Source organism: Convolutriloba macropyga, chromosome 2 (genome assembly GCF_964194025.1).
Source record: "Convolutriloba macropyga chromosome 2, txConMacr16.3, whole genome shotgun sequence".
In the NCBI taxonomy this organism is placed as follows: Eukaryota; Metazoa; Xenacoelomorpha; order Acoela; family Convolutidae; genus Convolutriloba; species Convolutriloba macropyga.
This window is the reverse complement of record NC_134469.1, coordinates 30,266,543-30,276,537: the sequence shown is the minus strand read 5'-3', so window position 1 is coordinate 30,276,537 and position 9,995 is coordinate 30,266,543. Positions and strand designations below refer to the sequence as shown.

General features: G+C 34.2%; 1 protein-coding gene across 1 annotated transcript in view; it reads right to left on the bottom strand.

Moving 5' to 3' along the window:
• Window positions 1-9,116: 9,116 nt before the first annotated feature.
• The window catches only part of LOC142358604 (protein FAM76A-like), a 606,005-nt gene continuing 605,126 nt past the window's right edge, over window positions 9,117-9,995 (bottom strand). The window contains exon 8 of the mRNA XM_075410045.1: window positions 9,117-9,494. Coding sequence (XP_075266160.1) covers window positions 9,255-9,494 — 240 coding nt within the window. The 3' untranslated portion in view covers window positions 9,117-9,254. The remainder of the gene's footprint in view (window positions 9,495-9,995) is intronic.

Sequence of the window (9,995 nt, the reverse complement as noted above, 5' to 3'; positions counted from 1 at the left end):
TAGTAGTTCGTAGTTAGTAGTCAGTAGTTAGTAGTTAGTATTTAGTAGTTAGTAGTTAGTGGTTAGTAGTTAGTAGTTAGTAGGCAGTAGGTAGTAGTTATTAGTTAGTAGTTAGTAGTTAGTGGTTAGTAGTTAGTAAGTTAGTAGTTAGTAGTTAATAGATAGTAGTTCGTGGTTAGTAGTTAGTAGTTAGTAGTTAGTAATTATTAATTAGTAATTAGTAGTTAGTAGTTGGTAGTTAGTAGTTAGTAGTTAGTAGGTTGATAGTTAGTAGTTAATAGATAGTAGTTCGTGGTTAGTAGTCAGTAGTTAGTAGTTAGTAGTTATTAATTAGTACTTAGTAGTTAGTAGTTAGTAGTTAGTAGTTAATAGATAGTAGTCCTGAGTTAGTTGTTAGTATTTAGTGGTTAGTAGTTAGTGGTTAGTAGTTAGTGGTTAATAAGTAGTAGTTAGTGGTTAGTAGCTAGTAGTTAGTAGTTAATAGATAGTAGTTCGTGGTTATTAGTCAGTAGTTAGTTGTTAGTAGTCAGTAGTTAGTAATTATTAATTAGTACCTAGTAATTAGTGGGTTGGTAGTTAGTACTTACTAGTTAGTAGTTAGTAGTTAATAGATAGTAGTTCGTGTTTAGTAGTTAGTGGTTAGTAGTTAGTAATTATTAATTAGTACTTAGTAGTTAGTAGTTGGTAGTTAGTAGTTAGTAGGTTAGTAGTTAGTAGTTAATAGATAGTAGTTCGTGGTTAGTAGTCAGTAGTTAGTAGTTTGTAGTTAGTAATTAGTAATTAGTACTTAGTAGTTAGTAATTAGTAGTTAGTAGTTAATAGATAGTAGTTCTTAGTTAGTAGTTAGTAGTTAGTAGTTAGTAGTTAATAGATAGTAGTTCTTAGTTAGTAGCCAGTAGTTAGTAGTCAGTAGTTAGTATTTAGTAGTTAGTAGTTAGTGGTTAGTAGTTAGTAGTTCCTTCTCATTGCGCAACGCTAAAATGTTGCGAGAAGTATTCATTTACAGCTATTAGATTTTAGAAAAAAATAATTGAAATTGATGTCCCGGATTTTGGTCGTATATTTTTACAAGAAACGTTTCCTTAGCCAAACTAAAAGAAATTTGCCAACAGGATGATTAAAATTGTTTCAAAAGTATCGAAACTCCCGAGTTCAACTATTTTGAGATTTTTTCGAAAACGTTTTGAAGAACATAGCTTCTAATAAAAGTGGAGAGCCAACCACAGGTTCAAACTAAAAATGGATAGCTAGAGAATAATTGATACTATCAAAATAAAATATCGAATTTAAGGAAAAGTCAAGCGTATCAGCTCGTAATGCATGCAAACTGTATTCAGAAATGCCACTTACCGTAAATAGAAAACTTAGCCGGCAGATTGCCGGAAAATAGCCGCCGTTGACGCGCTTGATGCATAACGGGATTGAAACCGAAAAAGAAACAGAAGAAATAAATTGACCGAATTTTGTTCTGTTTTTTTTTCAGTGTCGAAAAATGTTCTAATTCGGCGTGCAGCTTCAGTTGGATTCTAAAACTAAACTTAATTCAGCTTCTTAACTGAAAGCTAATAAGCTTGAAACCAATGTCAGCTAGCAAACACTCTAATGAACTTTGATAACCTAATTCTCAATGACTTAATGACCGGGCTTTACCGGTTTATCGTCTTTTTTGATTTTGCTCTTTTTACCTTGACTGTATTCACTATCTTGCGTAATTCATTGAGTTCTTCATTTAATTAGGCACCTGTCAAGTTTTTCCCCCTGAATTTCCCCATAAAATCACCCAATTTCAAACCGTTTTAACTTTTGTATCTGAATATATTGTAGAAGCCGACTCTCGTGGTTACATCTAAAACTACTATAAGCAAGAATTGTATCTTTTTGAAAACTGGTCGTGTTTCATTTAGAATTTAGTGGAATTCTTCTACAATCTTAGCACAATCACCTCAAAGAAAACTACAAACATATAACTAACATAAACCTAACATATATTAACAAACAAACCCTCAATTTTTATCCATGTTTTTCATTTTGCAAGTCTAAAAAAACAAATTTTCAAACAGAGTGCACTTGTCTTCATCTGGGACTAATGGTTGAAAATAAATTGCAATTCGAAGCGAAGCTACACAGAAATGCTACTGTCATCAGATGGCAGAAATCTGACCAAAAAGGTTACTTAGAGCAACCCATTTTCTATAATCAATAACCTATACGCTCATTTTCAGCAATTTCCTGAACTTGCAATTCTATAACAAACAATTTTTAACTAAATGTCAGTTGTCAGGCGTGAAGAACTGACAAAAAATTGAAATTGGATGCAGGGCTACAAGAGATATTGACCAAGAAAAAGGGCGAATGTTATTAGATCAGTCTATGTTGTAAGACTTCTAATACGGTTAAAAGCGAGACATCTGCTTTTCTATTCACTTGTCTAGTCGTATTAAAAATAGTGGAGACTTTCTCCAATCTTAGCAAGCTTCATCACCTCAGAGAAAAATGAGACAAAAAGTTGAGGTAGAAGAGTTGGCAACACGCCTAGAACTATTGACAGCGCGAGGGTTCTTCAAATAGATCTGCTGAATATTTAATCAAGAAATTTTCCCTTCAGGTTTTTCATTTATTTATGCACTACAATGAAAGCCACTAATTATCTGAAAAAACCTTCTTTCAGAATCTTGGGAAAATATCAGATGACAGAAGATTCACGACCAGTCAAGTTTTTCCCAATAATTTTGCTTAAAATCACACAATTTCAACCGTTTTAACTTTTTATCTCAATGTATTGTAAAAGCCGACCAATTATACATTATCGTGCTTGTACCTAATTTCCTAATTTCTTTTCATTAATCTGTAGGTGGCAGCGACTATATGAAAGTAGGTTTATTTCTCTACCGTTGAATAGACAAAATTTTGCAATTAAATATTTTCCAACGGTTAAAATGTAAGACATGTCGCAAAAACCCTGGGCTTTATTTCCGAAGTACCACAAAAATTGGACAAGAAATGTGAACCAAGACATCCTAGAGCACTGGAAAACAATCAGTGGTACAAAAAAGCTTCAGGTTTTGACTCATTAATCTCTAGCGGAGTTTCAGATTGCGGAGCCGTTTCTAGAGCTGATTTTCGCAATTGTTCAAAAAAATGTAATACTATCCAAAAATGGAATGCATCAAAAAAGCTATGCAACTTACACAAGACCTATTTAACGACATATAATTGGAGTCGTAAAAAAAACTAACGGAGAAAGACAATAACATTGGGAAATCTGAAAGTGGGTAGCACATATTTTTTTTACTGAACAAACAACATCATTTGCACTTCTTTCCCAAAAAGGGCAACATATTGCGCATAGTAAGTGGCTGAATAGTCCACCGTCATGCGAGTGAGATCAACCCATTTTCTATTAACTAACATATACCCGCAACACCGGACCCTACTTTTTGTAACTTGCAACTCCATACCATTCATCCAAACCAAAGTGGCATTCAAAAAAATGGTGTCCAATATAGGAAATTTATTTGGATGCATATTTTGAGTGTTGGGTATCGGGGTGCTGGATGCAAGGTGTCTGTGCCAAATTACAAGCGCAATTAAACCAAAACGTTATAAATCACGAAGATGAAAGCTCATATGTGATATAATGCCATTAAGTTATTTCAAATTTTCGAAAACGGGTTTCTCATTGCACAACGTTAAAATGTTGTGAGAAGTATTCATTTACAGCTATTAGATTTTAGAAAAAAAAAGAATAATTGAAATATATGTCCTGGATTGTGGTCGTATATTTTTACAAGAAGCATTTCCTGAGCCAAACTAAAAGAAATTCGCCAACAGGATGATTAAAATTGTTTCAAAAGAATGCAAACTCCCGAGTTCAACTATTTTCAGATTTTTTCGAAAACGTTTTGAAGAACATAGGTTCTAATAAAAGTGGAGAGCCAACCACAGGTTCAAACTAAAAATGGATAGCTAGAGAATAATTGATACTATCAAAATAAAGTATCGAATTTAAGGAAAAGTCAAGCGTATCAGCTCGTAATGCATGCAAATTGTATTCAGAAATGCCACTTACCATAAATAGAAAACATAGCCGGCAGATTGCTGGAAAATAGCCGCCGTTGACGCGCTTGATGCATATCGGGATTGAAACCGAAAAAGAAAAAGAAGAAATAAATTGACCGGATTTAGTTATTTTTTTTTTCAGTGTCAAAAAGTGTTCTAATTCGGCGTGCAGTTTCAGTTGGAATCTAAAACTGTACTTAATTCAACTTCTAAACTGAATGCTAATAAGCTTAATACCAATGTCAGCTAGCAAACACTCTAATGAACTTTGATAACTTAATTCTCAATGATTTAATGACCAGGCTTTATCGGTTTATCGTCTTTTTTGCTCTTTTTACCTTGACTGTATTCACTATCTTGCGTAATTCATTGAGTGAATGGATTTAAAAACCATTCACTTGAAACAGTGAGTGAGGTAAGTCAGATGTCAAACGTGACCTATGTAAAACGAAAAACCTGATCAAAAGGTAAAAAACGAATTAAAAAGATGACAGCGCCTAAATAAAAGCCGTTTGAGAGGCTGACGGCGGCTATTAAACATTATGTAATGAGTATTCCCAGAAAGAAGGAAAATTTTCCCAGAATGTTCGGAAAAGCACTTAATGACAAACCAGTAGTTCGCTAACACAATAAATATATGTTCGTTCAGATTAGGTTTCTACGAAGTGGCGAGAGAAAATATGAAGTTATCGAAATTCTTTTGTTACACATATTTTGCAATCAATCAAAAACGAGAAAAAGAATTATATTATTGACGAACTACAACAACAAATCATTGGGTTCTGGTTTCCCTCTTTGTTTCAAATATAGTGAAATGTCTATTGCAAAACATTGACAGTTTGCAGTCGACGAAGGTATATTGACGAGGTAAGGTTCTTCCAAATGTGGTTAAAAACGCAAACGTAACTCCAATTTATAAAAAAGTTGATCCGTTCGAATCAGAAAACTACAGACCGATTGCAGTGAATCCAAGTGTTACTTAATTACTTAAAAACTTTAACTGCAACAAATGTTAGTTTCTCTGAAAACGTAAGATAATCAACAAAATCAAAGCGGAGTTTTGAAATGGCAAATAACACTCATCTCATTAGCACAATCAATAAACGAACTGGTAGAAGAAAATGAAACTGTACTTAGTATCCTTTTAAATCTAGCGAAAACTTTCTCTCGATTTCCCACGGAACTTGTCTCAAAAAAGCCACAGACAGTATGGATTTGGAATGGGATTTGAAAACCTACACTAGAATCATTTCTTTCTAATAAAAAGTATATCATATACTGAGATTGTATGTTAATAAACATTGGAGTGCACCAGGGAAGACTCTTCGGGTCACTAGTTTTCATATACCCGGCAGATGACTGGAAAATAGCCACCAATTATTCCCATAACCAAGATTGGGATTGAGAGAACATGAAAAATAATGAAAAAATGCTTTTTGTACACAAACAATTGTAAAGTGCGAACTATTTTGATGTCATTTTGGAGCTGAACAAACTCCTTTTCCGTAGTGAGACGACACAGAGGCTAGCATTAGAGATGGTAACTAAGAACAAAGTTCGAGTAACGGGCATCAAAAATTGGGCTTTATCCGTTTCTATTTCTGAGTTCATTTTTTGATACGACTCTATTCATTTTCAATTGCTTTGCTGAGCCACTGCTGTCTAAAATCACTTCTTAGCAGAAAAGAGAGAGTGAAACTAGCCTAGAGAAGTGAAAAGCCTAGAAAAATTTTACGCAAAATGTTGAACAAGCTGTGAACTAAGGTAAAGCGAAAAAAAATAGTATGAAGTAAAAAAAATTAGGAGCGATATAATAGCCGGCTGCGAAGCTGAGGTGGATATTAATAAACAATTTATCGGCGAAAGAAAAAGCGAAGTTTTCAATTTCGTAGATGGAACATGTATTAGTTTTCATTCCCAAACTGACGACCTTCAAACAAAAGCCAGCAAAGTATTTTCCAAAACACTGATAATCATGAAACAGAAATCAACGGTCGTTCAGTCAAAGGTCAGTTGTTATCTGGGCTCAATGGTTGACAAACAAAAATGAAATTCGACACAGAGCTACAAAAAATGTTGACCGCTTTTATATCAATCTACTTGGCGACTGCTTTTATATCAATCTACTTAGTTAAGATATCTAATACAATTAAAAGTAATAATTGTACCTTTCTATTCACTTGTCGTGTCACATTTAACATTCAGAGGAATTTTTCTACAATGTTAGCAAGCTTTATCATGTCAGAGAAAAATAGACAAATAAATTGGGGTACAAAAAATATTCAAATGCACAAAAAATTGAGCGCATGGGATCTTCTATTAAGAAACGTTAACTGCCAACTTTTTTCTAAAGAATATTTCCCTTTTCAAGTTTTTATGATTTAAAGAAAGCACCCAAATATCTGAAGGAAGAAATGAGAGGAAGGATCAATTTCGAAATGTCCAGTTTTCCCCCAAAAAACATGCGTCAACCTAAATGGAGTGAGAGAAGTTATTGCTTCTGGTTACTCATATGTTAATGAAGTGAATCTTAAAATGTAAAAGTATATCTTTTGTTATGCCTATAAAATTTGAAGTTACATTTTTAAATTGAAAAAATAGCAGAAAAGATCGGCGATCATCCTATCAAAAGGATTTCAGACAATCAGCTACATTATCTCTCATTGAGTTCTCAGTTGGTCCTGGCTCGCCGAACTTCAATTTTGATTTCAAAAAAATTTATTATACATATCACTTAGACAGTAATCTACTTCATATAAAGTATGAATCGAATCCCCGATAAAAGGGTACCAAATAAAGTACATGACGAAATAATTTTTATTAAAGTCCACTTTGTTCTGCAAATACAATAGCAAATTTGTCACTGACATGACTTCTTTTTGTCGAAAACGAACGAAGTGACTTTCGACAAGAGCGGCATATTACAGAACACGATCATCCAAAACAGTCGCAATCAAAGGAAACTAATATATATCTAAATCAAAATATCAATAAAATCAAAACTGATTACTTAACTGTTTCCTGTTACCAACCCTCGTAGATTTTGACCATTTTTAGATTACATAATTAAACCTGCACAATGGTTCGCGCAATTCTAACGACTACCACTTTTTAGTTCATACAAGCCGTTGTCAAAATAAAAACACGCAAAGTTTGTACGCGCATGTTTAATAGTACAGTTTTTTCCCGATGGAGAAGGAAACAGTAGCTTCATAATTACTGCACTTGTTAGAATTTGCAACACCGTGGCCTCATAACCAATGTCTTTCAAAACTGCACAGGCAGCCACAGAATGCTCTTTACAGATTGGAGCAAATTTTATTCGACACCACACTGCCACAATTTTGTTATATGCCCAGATTCTCAATCAGAGCCTTTCACAGTGTGGGTAACAAGGCATTGCAAGCAATAACTAACTTAGATTCCATTTATAAAACATAGCCGGCAAATTGCCGAAATAGCCGCCGTTGACGCGCTTGATGAACATCAAAAAGTGATCTAATTTGACGTGCAGTTTCAGATAGATTCTAAAACTATACATAATTCAGCTTCTAAATTGAAAACTAATAAGCTTAATACCAATGTCAGCTATCAATCACTCCAATGAACTTTGATAACCTAATGATCTATGACCTAATGACCGGGCTTTATTGGTTTATCCCGTTTCTTTTGATTTTTCTCTTTTAACAATGAACGTATTCTCTACATTGCATAATTCAATGCGTGAAAGAATTTAAAATCCAATCAGTTGAAACAGTGAGTGAGGTAAGTCAGAAGTCAAGCGTGAAAATCGTGACTTATGTAAAACGAAAAACGTGATAAAAAAGTTAAGCAAAAAAAACAAGCAGGACCTCCTGAAATACAATCCAAATAACTGAATGAAAAACTGAGAACTAATGTACCTGACCAGAAGATCAATTGAACAATACCAGCCAGAAGACAAATTAGTAGTTGAGAAACTAAAATAATCCAAAAAACTAAACAAAAAAATCATTGCTAAAACTCTTGAAGCTTTTACCCTGAAGATCAAATATGATACAGTTGAAAACACTCATTAACTCAGGCACAAGCCTGGAAAGATTTACCATTAAAGGAAAAACTCGAGAAATACAAATGCTTGAAAAAAAACAAAACCAAAATGCAGAATTTAAAGTTTCTAAATTTCGCAGAAAAAAATTTTTCCACTAGAGATCTGTCAAATATCCGATCTGCAAGAATTTAAAAAGTTTTGTTGGCCAGCAAAGATTGTTAAACTCAGAAAACGACAAAAATTATAAACAATTGCAAAGTTTAAAAAAATCTTGCAAAAATTCCGTGATATTAATATCTTCAGAACCATTTCATTGTCTTCAGAGACCATACAGTACCCTATTTCACGCCTTTAATAGTTTCACTGGCTCATAAAGATTGATAAATTTGGAACATGATAATTAATTTGAGAAAAATTTAAAAAAAATTGCAAGTTATATTAAATAATTGCCAAAATTCGCAATATTAAAAAATGAAAACCATTTCATTGCCCCTAGCAACCATGCAGTAACATACTATCAGACTCTAAAGGAAGTTCCCTGGTCCAACTAAAAATTTGAGAAATGACGAAAAACGCGAGAAACTGCAACAATTTGGGCTCAAAAACTCCTAAAAATGACCAATTAACCCCTTGAATTACGGCCTTCTCAGTAGTTTCACCACTCTAAGCACTTGAATGACTACTACACGCGGCTAAGCGCCTCTAACTAAACTTCATTCCCGCTGAGATTTACCTGTTTATCCCGTTTTGATAGCTCAGTCATGAAAAAAGGTGTGAAAACATCTTACAAAAAAAAGACAGAGCACCAATACAATCCAATTCTTGGATTGTAAAAAGGAGAGCGCCTAAATAATAGCTATTGAGAGGCTGACGGCGGCTATTAATGATCACATTAAGCTGCAAGGCAAGTCTAAAAACGCAAGGCACAAAATCTTCCCGATTTAACTATGTACATGACACGGATTCTTCCATCTTTACCATTCACATTCAAAAATATTTAAATTATTTACTTGTTCTTTGACCTCTGTTCTCTGTATAACACACTTCTAACATTATCTTGCCTTGCGTCTTTATGAGAGCGACAAATTATACATGTAAAAGATGAGCTTAAAAGATCTGCAAAAGAACAAAGCGCTGCCATTAAATGCAGCACATTGTCAAAGGATTAAGTAGCGATAACAAGAGAGGAGTTAGCTGACGTGGAATTGTTTGAGCTTCCTTTACTCCCTTCCCCTCCTCGCCCCTTTTCTTTTCTTATGCTGTTCAGCTGTTTCTGAAGCTGACTGATTTCCCTTGATTTGTTGGCCAGCTGCTCCACGTACTCTGAGTTAGTCCGCTGTAAACTCTGCACCCGGCTCTTCGAATGTTGCTCGCTGATAGAAATTTCAGTTTTCAAATCTGCTATCTGTAAACATAATACACAAATATTACACCGTTTTCCTGACGACTAGTTTTTATCCTTCAGTTAAAAAAAAAGCAAATCCATTTTACAATCAATCATTACTGCAGCAAATTCACTCGTTTTAAGCACCTTCACTTCAGCTCTCATGATTAAGGAGGGCAGTTACCACAAGTTAGTATCATAGATTGCCTAAAAGCAGCCGCCGTTGACTCGACTGACCGATGTTGAGATTGAGAATAAAAATTGGACGACAGCCGTATTTTTCAAAAGTCACAAATTGGTCAGATTTGTTCCGCAGTTTCATTGGATTTGAAAACTAGGGTGAAAACAGCCTCTAAATTGAAGGACAATAAGCTTAGTACTAATACCAGCTAGCAACAAATCTAAGGAACGTTGGCAACTTAAGCAAAGACTTCAGACATTTCGTCTTTCAGCATGACCCCAGAAGTTAAAAGTGCGAAAGCACATGCGTTAACTTCGAGCTAATTTCACACCTCCAGATTA